The sequence below is a fragment of the Geospiza fortis genome, unplaced genomic scaffold (assembly GCF_000277835.1).
Source record: "Geospiza fortis unplaced genomic scaffold, GeoFor_1.0 scaffold200, whole genome shotgun sequence".
In the NCBI taxonomy this organism is placed as follows: Eukaryota; Metazoa; Chordata; class Aves; order Passeriformes; family Thraupidae; genus Geospiza; species Geospiza fortis.
In genome coordinates, this window is record NW_005054353.1 from 57542 (window position 1) to 78247 (window position 20706).

The 20706-nt window shown below is 38.4% G+C and overlaps 1 protein-coding gene across 1 annotated transcript in view; it reads left to right on the forward strand.

The window, feature by feature from the left end:
* Positions 1-20706, forward strand: part of LOC102039986 (carboxypeptidase Q-like) — a gene marked incomplete at its 5' end in the record, with an annotated part of 93678 nt that overhangs the window by 47898 nt on the left and 25074 nt on the right. Inside the window, 2 exons of the mRNA XM_005423486.2 lie at positions 6339-6430; positions 17082-17283. Of these exons, the coding sequence (XP_005423543.2) occupies positions 6339-6430; positions 17082-17283 (294 nt within the window). The remainder of the gene's footprint in view (positions 1-6338; positions 6431-17081; positions 17284-20706) is intronic.

Below are 20706 nucleotides of genomic sequence, written 5' to 3' on the forward strand. Positions count from 1 at the left end.
GAAGAGCCTGTGCAAACCGCTGCTCACAGTCTGTGCCAGTGGCAGTCGTGTCCTCTCAAGCCCCAAAACATGTTTCTGAGCAAGCTGACAGCCCCAGGCGAGACTGAGCTGCAGCATCCGGCTTGGCTCATCACTTTGATTTCCCCTCCCCAGCCACAGACCTGACCATTTTCTGTCTTCTTCCTGCAGTGCTTCATCTCTTCTGCTCCAGACCTCATCTCTCCTTACTCCAGACTTTCAACACTCAGAGGTTTTCTTGCTTCCCAGTGCTATTTTTTGCAGTGCTTTGTCCTCAGTGCCACAAAAAGAAGCTATCAACAGACAAAAATCAAGGAGACTGTGCTGCATTAGACTGGTTTAAGAAGAAAAGAAAGACAGTTTCTGAAGCTGAAAGCTGTTTCCCATGTCTAATTTGAGCCTCACTGGGGAATTAGAAATATGTTATAATCAAGGTTTAAGTAGTACTAAAAGGGGTTTTTTCAGCTGTTCTTTGCCTTGTTTTTGGAAGCTTTTAACTTTGAAGCTCTACGAAGAAGAACTTGAGGGTACTGATTGGTGAGAGGGTGGACATGACACCTGGCAATGTGCACTTACAGCCTAGAAAGCCAAATATGTCCTGGGCTGCATTCAAAACAACGTGGCCAGCAGGGTGAGAGAGGGGATTCTGCCTCTCTGGTCTCCCCTTGTGAGACCCCACCTGTGCTGCATCCAGCTCTGAGGACCCCAGGATAAGAAGGATGTGGACCTGCTGGGGTAAGTGCAGAGGAGGGCCCTGAAGATGATTACAAGGACAGAGCGCCTCTCCTGTGAGGAAAGGCTGAGGGAATTGCAGTTGTTCAGCCTGGAGAAGAGAAGGCTTAGGGATGACTTGGTTGTGGCCTTCCAGTACCTGAAGGAAGCGCACAAGAAAGATGAGGAGAGTCTATTTAGAAGAGCATGTAGTGACAGGGCAAGGGGCAATGGCTTCAAACTTAGAGAGGAGGTTTAGATTAGATGTTTGGAAGGAATCCAAATTCCTTGGGTGAGATGGTGAGGATGGTGAGGCACTGGCACAGGTGCACAGAGAAGTTGCAAATGCCCTGTCTCTGCAAGGGTTTAAGGCCAGGCTGGATGGAGCTCTCGGCAACCTGACCCAGCGAAATGTCCCTGCCCATGGCAGGGACGTTAGAACTAAATGATCTCTAATGTCCCTTCCAACCCAAACCATTCTATGATTCTGCGATTTTCTCTGTGAAATCATTATTTGTCACTCAATTAAAAAAACAATTTCTTCTTAAATAAATGAATACACAGGCACTTTTCTGCTCAAGTACTGAGCTCAATTGTTTAAACCATAGAGAGCTGTGTTTCTAACAAGAGTGAAAGCCAAAGTACTTCTGGTTTAGAATGGAGATTTCTTCTAGATCTTCAGAGGAAAAAGTCTGGACATCTTCAATTAACTGTGTTATTACTATCATCCTATTGATTACAGTTTATTTCTGTATGTATATTCTTTGAAATTAGGCAGGGAAACAGGTTGCTAGCAGTAAGAGCTTTTTCTCTTCCTTGCCCATACCACAGGATACATAAATCAGGTATTAGCAGATTGTACCACTGTTTTTGATGATGAGTTCTTATCTTTAGCAAAATGTGGAGTACCGGTTTCATTTTTATTTTATGCTGTGGCAGAAATGGAAATTCCAGGTATTTTATGAGAAGTGCATGCATGATAGAAATATCCCATCTAAAGACACACAGTAAATCCCCTATGTCCAATCAGCTCCAAACTTGAAAAAGGTAGGGAGTGTAATAAGAATTTAAAGAATGTCAGCAACATCATTATGTATCTTGATGTTTTCTGTATAAATACTTATAAATATTTTTGTATAAATACCTTTTAAAGAAACTAAAAGCCACAGGGTAACAATGCAGAAAAGGCCATAGCCCATGTATGTTCAGCACAGCAGAGGACAATGTTTAAGGATGATACATCTGTCTATACCTCCCTAGTAGCGCCTAAAGCAAGTACATTAGTGACTTAGGGAGTAAGAGAACATAGAGAATAGTTTGGGTTGAAAAACATCATTAAAGGTCATTTAGTCCAACACCCCTATAATGAACAGGAACTGCTTCAACTTGATCAGGTTGCCCAGAGCATGTTGCATCTGACCTTGAATTTCTCCAGGGATGGGGCATCTACAATCTCTCTGGGCAACCTGTGACCATGTTTCACTGCCCTCCCTCACTGTAAAAAGCATTTCCTTAGATCTAATCTGAATCTACCCTCCTTTAGTTTAAAACCTTTGCTCCTTGTCCTTATTGTCACGGGCCCTGCTAAAAAGTCTGTCCTTATTTCTTGTTAATTCCTCTTAGTTACTGGAAGGCTCCTCTAAGGTCTCCATGGAGCCTTCTCTAGTCTCAGCCTTTCCTCATAGGAGAGAAGTTCCATCCATTTGATCATCTTTGTGACCCTCCCCTGGACCCACTTAAACATGCCCATGTCTTCCCTGTGCTGAGGACTTCAGGGCTGGATGCAGCACTCCAGGTGGGGTCTCACCAGGGGAAGTAGAGGGCAGAATCACCTCCCTTGATTGGCAGTGCAATTTATTCTGCTTTATGCTCAAGGCCTCTCCTTTTCTAGGCTATAAATGGCTTTTCTAGGCCATTTATGCAGGGTCTTAGGAATGCATTACTTCCTTGTTTTGCTTTGCTTCTGTGTACAGCTTTTGCTTTCCCTATTAAATTGTCTTTATCTCAACACATGAGTTTTTTAGCTTTTATCCCCCTGATTTTCTCCCTTATCCCGTTGGTGAGGGAATGAGCAAGCGGCTGTGAGGGGCTTAGCTGCCAGCTGAGGTTAAACCTTGACACCTGTTAATCTACTCACATCCATTTGCATTTTGCTTGTATGCCTCATATAAGCTGAACAGCTATTTGATTTGCTTGTGTGTGATCCCAGTGCCTTGATTTGCAGGGAAAATATCTGTTTTTACAAAGGTGGAATGCTTTTTATGGTTTTGTAAGCTGGTCAGTCTTAAAATGACATTGAAGAAGCCTGTTAGCAATCTACACACTGTCTTCTTAGAAAATATTTTATCTTTCTGATCCTCCCCATCAGTAAGGATTTATGTTTATAAAGTAGGAAAATAGTTACTGAAGGAAATTTTGTGTTTATAGTACTGATCTCTATTTTGATTTTAGAAAGATGATTCAAGTTTTCCTTCCTGACTTGTAGACTATATTGAGAATGAAGTGGGTTTATTTTTTCCTTTGCATGTAACAGGCCATTATGATTTGTCTCTACATGTACAAAATGTTACATTTCAGTTTTGCTATGTTGGAATGTCTCAATTCTGTCAAGCATGAGCAGGACATGTAGGACATAAAATTCAGGTCTTGCTGCTGTTATCTATGAATGTGGGCAATCTATGATGATTTAAAAGAAACAGAAAATAGAGTCAATAAGCCCTGCACATTGGTATGACCGAAGTGTTTGTGGTACCCAAGGAGAAGGAAAGGATAGCAGCCACTCCAGCACAGAGGGAGTGTAATAGAGCAGGTGTCCTGCTGTGCTTGCCGCAGATGTATCCTTAGTCATAGATTGACCATATCGATGTTATTTCATTTGTGATTCCACATGCCCACAGTATCTTTTATGCTTGAGATAAGAATATAGAGGCTGATCACCAAAATGTTCTTTTGTGGTAAACTATGATTTTATTTCAGTTAAGGGCAAGGCTGAAGGGAGAAAAAAGATAATACATTTTTCTAAAACACTGTGGAGATTTAGAAATTCATCTGTATGTTTTTTCTTCTGATAGCCTCTTTATTTTTAATACTATGTAATAAGTCATTTATTCAGATAACAAGGAAAGAGGCACAATTTCATTTGTATAACAGTTTTCCTTCATTTAAAATTGCCTACCCACCCCTCAATACGTTGCACCCATTATAAAACAGTTTCCTAGCCCAATTGCTATTTTATCCTGTCTCTTCAGTATATATTTGGGCTGCGATCTGAAAGACTTCTGATTTTGTGCAGCTGATACCTTGCTGAGGAACCAGTGGTTTTTAAGAAGCCAACCAAAGTAGTTAAACTTACTTTGAAAAACTTTTGTAAATTGAATACAGTACTTCATTTTTTTTCCTAATAAAAACATGCATTGAGAATATTCTCAGCAATTTTACTTCTGGATACTGGATTTGTTTGCTGTTCTTTGGTCAGATTAGCTCTGTTTTTAATAACAGGTAGATAAATAGTTATGGCTTTCAGATTAAGATAATGAGGAAATTAAATTTTCCTCTGTAGACTTTGTTTGTATTTAAAATAACTGCCTCCACAGCTTATGTATTTTTATTTTTTTCAAGTTGCCCATTTAATTTCAGTAGAACACACAAATGAATTTGCTGACAGGGATCTGTGAGATAGGAAGAGCTGATACACCATGTCCCAGACTGGAGAGACCAAAGCTCAGCAGGGCTTTTTTATTTCCCCAGCTTCAATGGACAGATGCAATGATGGGCTGGGGATGGGGTGGGGGGGAGCCATAAGAATCTCAAATGTCTTTTTGTCTCAAATGTCACAAGTAGGCTGAGATCATCTCCAGCCCCTGGAGAGGAGGAGCTGAGGTTACAGCTCATCTGAGCCAACCATGAGAACGTCCTGATCACTGGCCCAAGTCCCCCTAAGGGCAGCAGTGGCAGACTAAAGCAGCTTGATTTTTGCCTGGGAGGAGCCAGGAGATGCTGCTTCCCTGTCTTGAGTGTTTCTTACCAAATCTATACTCACAGGCTTGGTGTGGTGGGCTGGAGATTGGACTTCACTTTGCATTTTGTGATATGACAAATAAACCTCCTTTTTCCACTTAAACTGCGGTGCTGCTGGAACCATGCTGCAGCACTGGCCTCTATGTTTTATACCAGCACTTCTTTTTTACAGCCACCTCTTCTAACCAAGCTGCTGACATATTTGGGGTTATTTTGGGCTTAAATCTTTCTGACTTCAAATTGGGAGCTATTTTATTATCTCAGATTTGCCTCATAAGCCATCTGACTAATTTGAAAAGCAAAGGAAGCTAATCCTTTACTGTTGTGATTTAGGAGAGCAGGGAATCTACTGGGAGGTGTGCAGAAGGTTGTCTTTAAAGTAATGAAGTTTGACAGCCTTTCTGTTTACAGTCAGCAGATCAACATTCAGAAAATACACCTTCAAACTTGTTTGCACTTCTTTATGAAATATTGGAAAATCCAAGCTCTTTTGTTCAGATTTGGGGTATTCCTTCTATATTCCGCCTTCAGTTTGGAGGATTGGTAGCATGTAGTTTCAAGAAGAAATGTGCAGATCATATTCATTGTGTCAAAAGAAAAAAATTAATGAAGGTCAAGTCTATTGGCAGTCTTCATCCATTTCAGTTAGGAAATGAAATAAGTTTTGACAGTGATCCTGATATTATTTCTCTTCAGCACCATAGTGTGTGTGGTACTTTATCACTTGTGATAATCTTCTCATGTTTTTTCTTTATTTTTTCTCTAACATAATTAGCATTCCACTGCACAGAGAACAATTTTTTCTTTATCTGTTTGCTCTTCCATGCTCTCAAGTTTCTTTCAATGTATTAATTTATGAATAGAAACAACCAAATAAATAGAGGGAAGCAACTTCTATCTGATCAGTTCTTCTATTGCAGAAAGGGCTTCAAAATATATCTGAGAACTTATCTTTCTGATTGAGCTACCATAGCAAAATAGAAAATAGCTTCATGTTTGCCTTGTTTCAGAAAGTCGTGCATACATTCAGCAGCTGATTCTTTCAGGTTCCAGAGTACAGATTGCTGCTTTTCATTTCTCTGATAAAAAGCAAAACGATATTACATAGCCCCTCAGTTCTTGAAATGGATAAACATTTCTCATAAAAATCCAGCAGCTCATTTTCAATTAATTGTTATAAATTAACCATGACAAAGCAATGGTAGTTTTCATGAAAATTTGATTTGGATCTGCTACAGGCGGATATGTATTACTTATTGCAGACCACCCCAATGACAGCAGCACATGTTTCAGAAATCTATCAAGGCAGTTACTTTCTGGTGTAGTTTCCAGATGCTTTCAGTATGTCCCTGAAATGTGCTTCTCTTGTGCTACTACAAGGGGCAGCAGTGCCTCAACTGCCCAATTCTTCCTCCTGTGGGTTCTCTCCCCACACCCCAGTCTTTCACAGAAAAACCCACACTTGATATAGGTTGTGTTTGGTTTGTGGAAATACAGGCTTTTCCTCCAATGGATGCTGGAGACCAATGCAAAAAATGCTCAAAATATATCTGTATTTAATTCTAAAAACAATATTAAAAACTGTGTTTTAGGACTTCGTCCAAAAAGAACACTGCGCTTGGTGCTATGGACAGGAGAAGAGCAAGGAGGAGTCGGTGCCAAGCAATACTATCAGTTACACAAGGTAAATGTGTCTTTTCACCATTTTCTTGACAGTGCTTTTCTCCTTAGTCTTATGACTTGACTACTGTTTTTATCAAGAGGTGCAGTTTAATATCTCACCAAAACCGGTGATCCCAGTTCTGCCTGAAAGTATATTTTCTGGTTTTAATCATAAATATAAACCTAATTTCACATTTAACAGTAAGCCATGCAACCACACGTGCATGTTCCACTTGACCTAAGATACTTTGTCAGAAAAGTGTTCTGAAACAGATATTTCATTATGATATCTGTCATAGCTTTCAAACATAGCTAACCTTCTGAGAATGAATGATGAATGGTCCACATATGTTTGCAATATAAATAAATTTTGTTTGCCTTACGTATTTCTGCTTCATTGCATTTTCCCATAATATTTTACAATGTAAAACATAAAATAATACAAAGAAAAGTATTTTCTACCTTATCTTGATAGTGTGTAGTCTGTAATGTACTTACCAATTGCAAGTTTTGTGGGATCTGGAACGTCCTAAAAGGTTGATTTCTGGTAATGCAAAGAACACACAAGCTCTATGACTTATGGCTATGAGGATAAAAACATAACATCTATCTCTCCTGCCAACAGCTGCCATTTCAAAATACATCATGAGATAAAGGGCAGTTGCCAAAACTATTTTGGAGATGAGTCTTTGGAATATATGTGTGTGTTTGGGTTTTTTTTCCACAGAAAAATTATGCTTGAATAATTATACCTTATATTATATGAATAATAATGTATAATAGAATATACAGAATAGTTTATACCTGTATAACTATTCTAAAGTAATCTTTTATTCTTCTCCCTAATTAAGTAGTATAACCCTCAACAATGGCTAATACATCCAAGGCAGAGGCAAGGTGAATGCAAATGTGCCTAGGAAGTTACCTTTTCTACAACAGCATGAAAGCAGACTTGCAAGCAATTCTTAAGAGCATTTTTTAATGCTAAGCAACCTATCAGAACAAATAAATGAAAACCTTACTTTGAATCAAATTCATTGTGATGAACCAAATTAGATCAACTTGCATCTGGAATAGAGTTGTCAGAGATAGGTTTAGAGCAGTTAGAGTTTTCTGACTAATTGATGAACAATCAAATATTTCCCACTAACTAGTTTAATATTGCCAAGAAGTATATTTAAATACCCATGCATAATGTTGTACCTCCTTGTATCTCCAAATTACAGGGATAACTCAGCGTTGTTATTTATTTTGGAAGAGATACCCAAGAGCTTGCTTTCTCAGCTTCAGGGAGGTGACAGATTGCAGTTTAGTATAGGTTAAGGATTCTGAATTTACCACTGGTACTCTGATATTCAACAGGATTAAACTAGAATAAAATATTCTGGAATAAGTAGCATATGAAAGAGATGCTTCTTATGTACAGAACTGCATTTTGGAGGAGCTGGAAGGATGGTCTGTACACACCACTTATCAGAAATATCAGAGGTTTACCTCTGTAGATGTCCATTTTAGACAATAAGATCCATCCTATGGTGGTGATGTCAGCAACACATGAAATTGTCTCATGTGTGTCTCATCTTTTTCCAAAATGGCTTTGTTTCACTGTTGTCTCAAAGATTTCTATTCAGAAATAATACCAAAAAGCAGACCTAAGGATCAAATAGGGAAATATAAAGCAGGCTGGAGGTTGCTTGCAAGATATTTGGTTACTTTGCTTTTAAAATGTTGAGACAAAGATGTGTCTCAGTTCTTGCTGTGCTGATGAGATTCCATCTGGATGTTGTGCTCTGCAAAGAAAGCCCTGTCTGACTTAACAGTTTGTAATTTACATGGAGAATTTAAGCAGAAATGACATCCGTCTGTTGTTTGTTGTTCTTGTTTCCCCCCTGCCATGTGATCTGGCATAATTATAAATCGATTTGACTATAGGACGTTGCATTACTCATAATAATGAAATAAAGTTGATTAATACTCTACATTAAATTTAGCATGAAAAATAACCTTTTAATGATTTACTTGCTCAAATTTCTGGCAATTAGGATAGTATGGCACACACATTGCTTGCTGATGGTAATGAGTACAAGTTAAATAAGAGTGGTATTTAAAGATGCCTTGTAAAATGAAAGACAGCCTGTATGACTCATCTACATCGCTGGACTTACGAGTTTAGTTCGATACAAACAAGTAGAAATATGAATGCAGTAATTCAGCACAGGCAGACATGGATTTCCTTGGCATAGTAAATTACCTCCTCATGTCAGTGGAAATGTGGCAAGGGAGAAGAAATGAAGACAATATAGTACTGGACGAGTACAGATGCTCTTATTTTTGTCACTTATTTATTATTTCTTTGAATTTAAGTTCAGGTCCTTCTTCCTCATCCATCATTGTAGGTTGTCACTGCTAGAAAGTGGATAAGTTACTGCAGAAATAACTGAGATAGAAGCATAGTGGTTTTACTATGGTGCCAATAATTAACACGTATCCCCATGTAATAGCATTATTTATAGCACTCAAGTTTTTCTCTAGATCCCAGTATTATAATTTCTGATTATTAAAGCAAGTGATGGGGTATATTAGATGTTCAGAGCTTTATGAGAATGTAAGAGCTGCCATATTTGTTGGTCAAAAGCTCTAGTGCTCTAGACAGTCTAGTGCTGTCTCCTGTTTCTGATAGCATCCAGTAAATATGTGCTTAGGAAAAGCATATTTGTCCAGCTGCGGTCAGGTGAAGCTCAGACACATCCATTACTCACACAACCGTAATTTGGTTTGTCAAATATTTTTCTGGAGAGCATCACATGGTCCTTGTCCATTGTTTTCTTTGCATGATTTTTCTAAGCCATTTCCAAGAGTTGAAAGCCCTGTATATTTCAGCAGTTTTAGTGCTTCCATTAGTGCAAGGGTACCCGCCACCCACCAGGACATCACAGAGCGCCTGCTCAGTCTTGACCATGGGGTAGAAGCCTCTTGGGGGAATTACCAGCACCTTTGCTTCCAAAGGAGATACCTTTGAAATGCTCACTGCTTTAAGCTCTCAGCCAATAACTAGGTTTGATCCCAGACTAGAAAAAGAGTTTATTTTCATTAAAGATCCTTATCTTGATAAAGAGCAGTGAAATTAGAGGATTTAAGTTCAAATCAGACTGCAGAGCTTGGAGTTTGACACTACATCTGAAGTCTTCTTCCAGTGCTTAGTGTTGTGTGACCCAGTTGCTGAGTAGGGCTCTTCTGTACAGACAATACAGTAAATAGCTTCTGAATCATGAAACATTGCAACACTACTTTCTCATACAAGTCAAATTGAAGAACTAGAGGAACATAATTCTGGAAGGCCTCATGATGCAACTCTTCAGTACAGATTCTGCTACAACTTTTACCAGTGATACCTGAGTGCCCTCAGCCAAGGTTAAGAGTGTTAAGTTTTTTGTGTGTTTACTCTTATGCTGTCTTCATGAAGGGAGAAAAAATATATGTAATGAAGTGTCTGTCCTCCTTTTCATTGCTTTGGACCAGATTCTGTGAAAGGTGTGTGCACCATGAAACAAGGTTACAGTTATTTACCCAGCTGAATTAAGGGACTATGAATGACTGATAATATTTACTTTGGAATAGAAGTATTGCATATCATCTCTTGGGAAAGCAAATATATTTTGTAATGAGAAGACTAAGAGATCCTAGGCCACATTCAAATTTACTTTCATAACTTGGTTGTGATCACTGGAGACATTAATATGTTATTAATTCAATTCAAACCCCATTACAGAAGGCATTCTCAATATTTCTGCATGTTGGTATTCTTATATTAATGATATTTACAGTACTTACCTCGATTTCTGGTGCAAATACCATACAGTATTTTAGCTTTTTAGTAAAGGTTTAACAACATATAAAAAAATCAATCACCAGTGTTTACTATGGTTTGTTTTTTGTATTTATTACCAAGATCTGATATTTTGCTCGAACTGTGTCTGCATGAAAACAGGACTTTCTGAAATGCTGGCATTTATTTCATGCTAGTTTAAGTACACTTTGTTGATGATCACACAAGATTTCTACTGTGATTTGCTAATGAGTTGCTTTCTCTAAGAAGCAAATATCAAAAATATCAAATATCTTGTCACTTTCAGGTGAAATGATTCTTCTCCAGAAAATATTGTCTCCTTAAAACCACAGTTTTCAGAAGACTTTATATCTTGAGGTACCAAGTATTCTGGTGAAATGTAAGACATGAATTTGTGTCTGATTTGAACCAAACACATAAAGGACTTTATTGGGGATTCTTTTATGCCAGGAAAATGTGTTGACCGTTAGCCATTTGACTTTCCTCAGGCAATACTCTCTGTAATCAAAAATTACATAAAATTACTGCTGCCTTTTTAGGTCACTGATGTCCTGTTGATTCCTTTCGTTGCAAAGGGAAAGAAATGCAGGAAGAGTGAGATGTCAATTTGCAAAACTACAGAAGGAACGTAATCACATTGTGTTCTGCGGTCTCACAACAGGCAGTAGCACCACTGATTGTATTAAGCACAGTAAAGATAACATAGTGACAGAATTGTCTTTTACACCGGTTCTAGGTCCATGGGAATTGCTAATTCCCTAGTATTTAGGAATAAGCTTTCTTGTGAAAGCTGCAGAGAAATACAGATTTTGCTAAAACACAAACCCAAATTTATTCCTTACACTACCTGAAGGATGGAAGACCCCAAATCAGTCATGACAGTGTGTCTCCTGGATATCTTGTCTTCATTCCATGTAGATAAGATTCTTACATGTCTAGTGTTAGAAAAACTTTTCTCTGTGCATCTTTCTTCTCTTTTTCTCAAGCAAATATTCTGTGTGCATCTTGCAATCTTTGTCCTCTGTGCATCTTTCTTTTCTTTCTCTCAGCAGAGCTGCCAGTTGAATCTGGTAGAGATTCTGATAGAGAATCTTCTGAGGATTGCTACTTCCCGTGCATGCTTCAGGCAGATTCACCCATCCACAGGTCCTTGGTCCATTGGGATGTTCAATTGTAAGAAAGTTGGCTTCCTCCTATCAAAACTCCCTGCAGCTGTGAAAGATGTAGAAAATTATGTATGTGGTGTGATAATTTCTAAGGTGCTGCAAATTTGTTTTCACTTATCTTTTATTGAAAGTTGCAGAAATACTCATTAGCTTCCTGAAGGAGTAAACATCATCTTTGTTTGAAAGATGTAAACCACAACTTTTAATTTTGGCATTGCTACCTGTTTTCCAGTGAAAACATAAATCCTGTCAAAAAAAGGACAGTGGTGGGATGGTCATTCAGAGCCATAGACATTGTTTTGATACCTTTGCATTTGAGCAGTAAACAGTCTAAAGCTGAAGTTACTGGGACTTTTGTCATTGGCTTCTTAGAGGTCAGAACTTGTAACTGTCCTACAGAACAAACCCCTAAACCTGTAGGCTTTTTTACATACTGCTTTCCCATAACATGCAGCAGAAGAATATTTTGTCTTGTAACAAAAGGATGAGCCTTTTTCGTACCTTGTCATCTAGGAAAAGTTGTGCTTCTAAATCTTCAGGTATACATCAGCTTTCTCCCATATAATTATGGGATAATTTACAAACATGAATAACTCACAGTGTTCCCGATTTTCCCTGTCTTCATTCAAAAAGAGTGTAAATGGTATGATCACGCTTGTGGCTGGTGTTTATTATGCCTTGATGCTGGTGCATCTCTGCTTCCTAACAGCTGTTGTGGTGTTTTTTCTCTAGTTTCAATTTATCCTGTTTTGCTTCATTAAATTACCTTCATACTAAACAGCAACTCAAAATTACACTACATCATGTTTATATATTATTGAATACTTAGAGGATGTTATTTATTTTGCCTTTTTTTTCTTTTCTAGCTGTCACATGCACTTAGGTGTTTCCAGTGTTTTTTTCTTGTCTTTCCTGTAGTCTAAGTTGCCAGCCTAAAAAATCTGGATGCTGATTTAAACCATTTTTTTTGTATTGCGAGTGGGATGACACGACTTCCCTGTGAGTTCTGCAACATGGTTGCCATGCTGTACTTGTTTCCCAACTGCTCTGGGACAAATACTGGAATAAAAGTGTTGTTGTTTCTTAAAGTATAAATCAATAACAGAAAGCTGAAAACACAATGTCTGATTAACTGATATCCTTTATCACTGGAATAAATGAACCATTAGTCAAGTGCCTTGTCCTTATAGACTTTGGTATTTTTCCTGTAAAGTGCTGATTCTTCTCAGTGGAACAAAAAAGAAAACCAGTAAATGAGCTGTTGGACAAGTAATAGTCTATTTTAAACAGCCCCAAAGTACTGAAGGCTTTTAGGATAGCTGTTCCCTGCATTAAACTTTCAGGTATGTTCCTGCTTAAGCTGAGTAAGAGGGATTGCCATCCATGACTCAATGGATTAGTCATGAGATGTTGCAGTCTAGTTTAACATCTGGTAAGAATTAACAATTGGGATTTTGATTGAATAAGTAACTACTGTAAGGTATACCTGCTTGGGATTGCCAGTGGCTAGCCTAGAAGAAAGATGTTTTCTACCAACAGAAGTAGCAGTTGTATATATTACAAAAGTTTGTTTTCTTAATGGAAGGAGTTTACTGTAATTACAGGCTAAATGACAGACCCCAGAGAGTGGGACAGTAATCAGTGGCACAGGGTCTGGTTGGAGGCCTGTCACTGGTGGTGTCCCCTGAGGTTCAGTACTGGTCCCAGTATTGTTTAGCTTTTCACCAATAACTTGGGTGAAGGGCCAGAGGCCTCCTCAGCAAGTTCCCCAACAACACAAAGCTGGGAGGAGCGGCCGATAGCCCAGAGTGCTGAGCAGCCCTTCAGAATGACCTCAGCAGGCTGGAGAGATGGGCAGAGAAAACCATCTCAAACTCAACAGAGGTGAATGCAGGGTCCTGCACCTGGGGACGAACAACCCCATGTACCAGTACAGGCTGGGAGCCAACCTGCTGGAAAACAGCTTCATGGAGAAGGACCTGAGGGACCTGATAGACAGCAGGCTGTCCATGAGCTAGCAGTGTGCTCTAAGAAGGCCAAAGGTATCCTGGGATGCACTAGCATGAGCACTGGCAGCAGGGTGAGGGAGGTGATCCTGCCCTTCTATGCAGACCTGGTGAGGCTACAGCTGGAACACAGCATCCAGTTCTGGACTCCACAGTACAAGAGAGATGTGGAGCTCCTGGAGCACAGAGAGGGTGAAAAAGATAAGGTGAGAAGACAACTGAGAGAGGATCTCATAAATGTATGTCAGTCTCTGAAGGGAGGGTATCAAGAGGATGGAGCCAGGCTCTTCTCAGTGGTGCCAAGCACCAGTCCGAGGCAACGGGCAGAAACTGATGCACAGGAAATTCAACCTGAATGTGGGAAGGAATTTCTTTACTTGTGCAGGTGTAGTGGAACAGATTGCCGAGAGGCTGTGGAGTCTCCTTCACTGGAGATATTTGAGAACTGTCTGGACACAATCCTGTGCCATGTGCTCTGGGATGGCCCTGCTTGAGCAGGGAGGTTGGAGCAGACCATCCACTGTGCTCTCTTCCAACCTTGTCCATTCTGTGATTCTGTGATTTCATATTATCAGTTTTTTGCCTTAGAGATGACAAGTACTTATATTTTTAGTTCTGCTTAGCAGAGATAAAAAATAGATTGTTTATAGAGAAAACAGAAATAAAATTAATTAAAATTAAAAACTTAAAATAGGAGAAGTATTGGTAAGGATTGTGCCTAATTGTGTATTCAATGAGAATAGCAAGCTATAGAAAGCCAGTTTTCTCATGCAGTATTTATTGTAATGTTTCATTTAAAAATTCAATTGAAGAGCTAAAGATGACATAATAAAGACAGATGACCTCCTCTGCAACAGAGTCATAAGAAGGCAAAGGATAAAAGTCTCTTTTGATGTTCAGAGAATTAGGCAGCAGGTTATACAGAGAAATTTTTATTTTCTGGTACATACCAAGAGAAGTGGCACAATATCAAGATGCAGCAGATGAAATTACTTTCTGAAGAAAAAATTACCTGATGAGTTTAAAACGCTTATTTAGAAGGTATGTTCACTAGGAGAATGACCGAAGGAAGCAGCTGAGCCTGCAATTATTTTTTTAAATCTTTCTGCTTTGTTTATTCCTTTGAATTAGTGAAGGGGAATATATGGTCTCACCTCACTTTATTAGTGGCAGTTATTCCTGCATCATAGATGGCAAATGATGACAAAGCATCTTCACTATTTTTAAGCGGTATATTTTAAGCAAGTTTTCCAGCATGCGTTTCTCTCTGTGTAAGTAGAAATGCCAATGTAGATGTACAAAAATGGGAACAGGGAAACCAATCTAACTTTTTTTAAGACTGTAAATTTCAAATTTGATGGTGAGTAGTTTTATAAGTAATCCTATCTTCTAGTGGACCAAATATGGAAAAAGCTTTCTCAAGGACACGTAGTATTTCAAGTAGCTGTGACCTGTTTCTTTTTTGTCCCCCAGTGAAGTCCATTTCTCTCCCTAGGGTGTCCTGTTTTCATGCCTCTCCAGCACATTCTCAGAACTGAATAGCTTTCTTACAGAACAACAATATGGTGTAATGTATTGTGGGTGGTTTGTTTACTCAGTTTTATATTAGAAACACATGCAAACGTTTATGTGAGAAAACACAACTGAAGAGCACAGCAATTCTGCAATAGTAGCCGTTTATGAAGTTCTTGAACTTAGGGATTCTGTTGTTTTGAGTGATAAGAGAGATTTCTTTTAGATGTCCGTGTTGTTCCCATGCTCACTCTTCTCCTCACTTCACTGCCCTTCCCCTGGCCTTATTGCTTTCCTCATTTCAGCTGCTCTAAAAACAGACAGAAGTCCTGCTTTGGAAACTCAACCAAAGAGTTGAGTACCACAGCATCATATTTATGTAGGGCTCACTATACTTAAGTTAGCTTTCACTGGCAATTCAGAAGCACACTGAAATGTGTGTTGTCTTTATTAAGTCTTCCTCCTTGGGCCTATGATAAAGAAGATTTACATTTTGAGACATTCTTTTTATTATATCTGTGGCATTGGAGCATCACTGGTCCATTTTAGCCTGCAGTGTGCTTTTCTTGGCCTGCTTCTCTCCCACTGTGCTCAGACAATCTGTGAATCATGATTCATGTTGAAGCTCATAACCTCAGGAGAGCATTTGATGATAGGCCTAGACACCATATGTAGCCTAATTATTTACATTTAATCTTTCACAAACTGAAGATGTTTTTCACTGTCTAAAAATGGTGATTGCCAATGAGGTGACAAGATTGGTTATTTGCACATTGATTTCCAGTAGTTAAATGGGTGGATAAATTGGTTATCTTAAGGTATTATCACATCGGCAGTTTCTTTATCATGCAAAGATTTTATATTAATTTTTTAAACTACTCGTTATATTTCTAAGTTAAAAGTAAATAGCTCTGCTCTGTTAGAATTGTTTCACTCAAAAGAAAAAAGTTTTGGGAAAGTGTTAAACAGATCTTTGCAAATTCTATAAAGGACATCTGAAAACTTATGTGTATTATTCACAGCCACCTGTAGTACATATTTTGGTTTATATACAGAAAAATGTAAAAGAATTATTTACTGAATTGTAGGCTTATATATGCTGGTAGTGACATGGATCTGTTAGTTGCTGCTATCACATATCCCTTGTAATGATTTTCTTGTAATAAATAACCCATGGCAGCCATAAAATCTGGGCATAGGAGTAACACCTGCAGTAGGTTCTCTTAGTCACATTCAAGGAGGTCTGAAGTATAGCTTTTTTTCTGCCTGACATGACCATAAACTCATTTTAAAAAGTTATGTGCCTCTCCAGATCCCATTTTTTTAATGAGATCTTCATTTGTGTAAAATCATTATGTATTTAATTCCAATTAGATCTTTGTAACTGAGTAATCTAAGCAAATATGGTAAATAAATAAATTGCTAATATTTGTTCTTTTAGCTTAAAAGATTCTTCCAAGTACACACTAAAAGCAAATGTTATTATGCTACTTGTACACAAAATCTTACCTTTTGTGTTTCTTGTGAGTATTTACCTTGGAAGCACAATTTTTCCTTAAAATAGATATTATTCCTCCAGGTCTGGGGGAAAACCTTGGCATTTCAATCCTCCAATCAATATCAGAATTGACTATATGCTATATTGAAAATAATGTGTTTCTGAACAGGCAGCAGCTGGGTTTTAAATAGACTGTTCCTCGTAGTCTATGAAGGCTTTAGGTGCCTCCAGTTTTAAAGCCAAAGGACTTTATACCCTCTCCACTGCAACAGAATTTCAGAGTCTCAACTCTGAGATGAAGGGGAGAGCTGCAAATGAAAACTGCAATATGGTGGTGATGGCTTACCTTTCTAGGTGGCACTTCAGAAGTCTGAAAGCAAGTATTTGGGAACAGCAGACCAGACATGTTGTGGGTCTTACATAATATTGGTGCCTCAGAATATAATTTGAACTGTTTCAGCCATTTCCATACAGAAAGATAGGTCCCTTCATTTATGCTTACATACACATTTTCACAGGAAGCATTCCTCTGCTTCTGGAAACAAATTTGTTGTGGTATCCTCACAATGACACCTAGAATCCAGTATATGATGCCAGCTAAAATAACGACCACAGCATAATACCTCCTTTTCTTATGTGTTTAGGAAAATATCTCCAACTTTGATATCGTTATGGAGTCTGATGCGGGCACCTTCCAGCCATCTGGACTGGGTTTTTCTGGCAGTGCTGAAGCCCGGGACATTGTGAAAGAGATCATGACTCTGCTGCAGCCCATCAATGTTACGGATGTTTTCGACCCTGCAGATGGAACAGACATCGCTTACTGGATGAGAGACGGAGTGCCTGGTGAGTGTCCCTGGAGCCTGGCAGGAGACACTGCTCCCACTCAGCCCTGCCACATCAGATGGGTGGTCCCATGCTTTCAGAGTACTAAGAAATTCTTTCTCCTAGGGAGTAAAATTTACCATAGGTAAAATGCATAAATGTTACAAGGTGACCAACAGAAATAGGACATAAAGTGCATTTGAGCTGCAGTTTAATAATGGTATAGATTATACGTAGAATAAAATGCCTAAAATCTTCTTTTCGGCTTTAAGGATTTATAATAATTAATCCCAGACTGGTGGTTTATAAATAGTAAACCAAGTCCGAGGACAATTCTCCAATAGAGAATAAATATTTTTAAATTATTATTAGTTTTACTTTGAAATTCAGGGCTTTTTCTCTCTGTTTTATATGCTGGAGAAGCAATGATTTTGAGATGTGACATTTAAAAAGCTATGAGTCATTAGGGTGTGATAAAGGGGAAAAATTCTGAAATGTTTGAAGTATTTTAGGGGTTTATTTCGAGGATTTTATCTGTCTCCAAATGAGGAGCAGCTTGTTGGCAAAGAATCTTGTAAGCTGTGAGAGAGATCCACCACTGGCAGCACGTCCATGCAGGAGACCCCCACACTAGCACAGAGGCTTTCAGAGCACAAGAATCCCAACCAGAGGCCAGCCTGAGTGAAGCCTTATTAAATTTCCAGTTGAATAATAGTAGAAAGAAAAGTTCCATAACAGTGGTATTAAAAAAGTTATGATCATTTTTAAATTTTAAGGTTTTCTCCTGTGTTTTATGGCTGAAGTAGGCAAGCACATTTCTCACACTAGTTTTACTACTTACTACTATATGCTTAGAATCTTTTAATATTTAATTAACTGCTGTTTTTTACTTTATGGAAGAGAGTGAATCACTGAATATATTACTCTTATTTATGGTCAGAACCCCTTGCTTCTCACTCACTTAGGGTGTACAGAGATACCATAAAGTTGACTGCTTTGATAAATGTACAGATGTCTAATTTTGAAACCAAAATATCTATACTGGGCAAGAAGTATGGATGCATGGATATTATTAAACAGTTAGGAATTCAGCTTCTGTCCTGTTCTCTGGGTGAAGTGGAATTAGTTCAGTACCATGGCATGCAGCTGTGACAATGGTGTGCTGAGTTGATTGGAGAGACTGTAAGCACTACTGAGAGGCTGTGGCCATGCATCATGCTCTGCAGCCTGGAAGTGCCTGTGAAAAGATGTCTGGTCCAGAATTTCAGACCAACATATCTGTGTTTTAGGTGGAATATAGGAACTCACTACTTAGCCTGTGTTAAGAAAATGCAAGGGTATCAGAAGTATTTCCTAGGTAAGGTGCTGGGATCATTCCAGGGGGTCCCTGGGGACTTGCCTTGTGCTTCCCATCTGAATGTGACAGATTATGGAAGAAGAGAGAAAAATTTAACATTCAAATGCCTTATTTTCAGTTGATAATATGAGTGGTGCTTGTGATGGCAGTGGGTATTGAGCTCTTGCACACCACTTCTCATCAGCTGTGGTGCACCTGGAGCATAAGCAGCTACAGCTTGCCATGGTCCTCTTGATTAGTCTTTGGGCTACTCAGCAGGAGCAATGCAGGAAAAAGCCCTCTCCCATGGACATCTGTACTCCTCAGAAAGCATAAACTATGAAAAATATAAACATTGGGAATATAAACTCAACCTTGAGAAAACACATATACATCAGAACCAAGTCCTCAGTTTTTAAATAAATCTGATTTGTTTTCCTATTAAGAACTTGTCACATTAATTGATGGTGGATTTTTTTTTCTGTCTGTAGCTTTGGTTCATTTAACTTCCTGTTAAGCAAATAGCAAAGTGTTCTTGCAGCATAAAGGAACACTGATTCTTTTCTTCATAAAGCTCCAGTGAAAAGAAATTAGCTCCACTAAAAGAATTTTGGCTGCTTTAGATTATATTTCATGCTGTTCCAGGGAGAAGTCTAAGACATCTTCTAATCTTCATGCCTTGTCCGCACTATTCTCCCTGCTTGAATGAGCTTTTATGATATATAATAACATTGAAACAAATTGAACACTCTGTAACGGCTTTTATAATTATGTTCAATTTAAACAAGCAGTCAAGTGTTGACACTTCATCAATTTTATTTAAATATTTTCTTGAAAATATACTTGGTGGATTTGTTTCTGCAACAGGGAGAGAAAATATGGTGTACTTCTTGAACGGTAAGAATGGTTTCTGACATAATTTCTTCTGAGTTTTCCCCTTTTCAGTGTGAACTAGATTCCAGGATTCACCTTATTAGATGCTCTTAATATTTTTCTCCTCCTACATCTTTTGGTCTGAAAGATCCATAGAGGGCAACACTAAATGTGTTTTTCAGAACTGCTCATAGCTGAGATAGGCAAAGAGACTGTAGCTTCTTAATCTCTGCTATTTTGAGCATGTTTATTTTTGATGGACATGCAATGAAATGCTACTAAACAGCAGTGATTATTCTGAGATTTTAGGATGAGAGAGGCCATGAGTTCAGAGTCCTTAGCAAACCATAGACTGAAGCCTAAATAATACCTCTAAAGCGCAAGCAATGTGATCTGCACCAAACACAGCACTCTAATTCTTTGTGACTGCAGAATGTCAGAAATATTTGTCAGTGGCCTTTACATTGGATTGTTTTGAGAACAGTTCAGCCCAGCAGTGAGGAATGTCTGTAGTTGTGGTTTTGCATTGATTGCCAGTTTTCAGCTACTGAAAATATTTGTATAACATTTGTTTTGCCTTTTCATTAAGCATAAATCAGAAAAAAGGGGGAGTTTGTGGTGTTGTATTTTATGATGTGGTTTTACAGTTTGAGGTGACCATCGATTCTAAGACTGCTTATTTAATAATTATGCAATTATCTTTCTCATCTTTTAAAGTGTTCAATTCCATATTTTTTTAAATTAGGGATGTATCCAGATAGTGGCACATAAAGCTGTTCCTTTGCAACACTAAATCCCAATTAAGTTTGACTAGAATTTGCAGATATAAGTGAGAAGATAGGTTGATTGGCTTTATTTATTTGGTTTGTTAGCATACTTTCTCACAACAGGTTTCCTCAGTGTCTGAAAGGGTTAAAAAATTATTAAGCAAGCCCTGCTAAATCAGTGCTGGGATATTCTTGTTGAAAAAATGAAGTATCTGATGATCACAGATACTTGATGATGACCAAAATGCTTTGAATGTGATTTAGAGCAGTTCCTAAGGTAACAGCCCTGGGTCTGGATCAGCCTTCCCTGCAAGAATCTGAGAGGGGGGGATGAAGTGGTTTCATTTGTATTTTGGAATCCAGTAAACATTAGTTCAGCTTTAGGTGTTTGGGGAGATGAAAACAGGCGCTTTTGTATTTTTGCAAAGCAGTGGCTGTTGTGACACATTATTTCCAGGAAAACTGGTT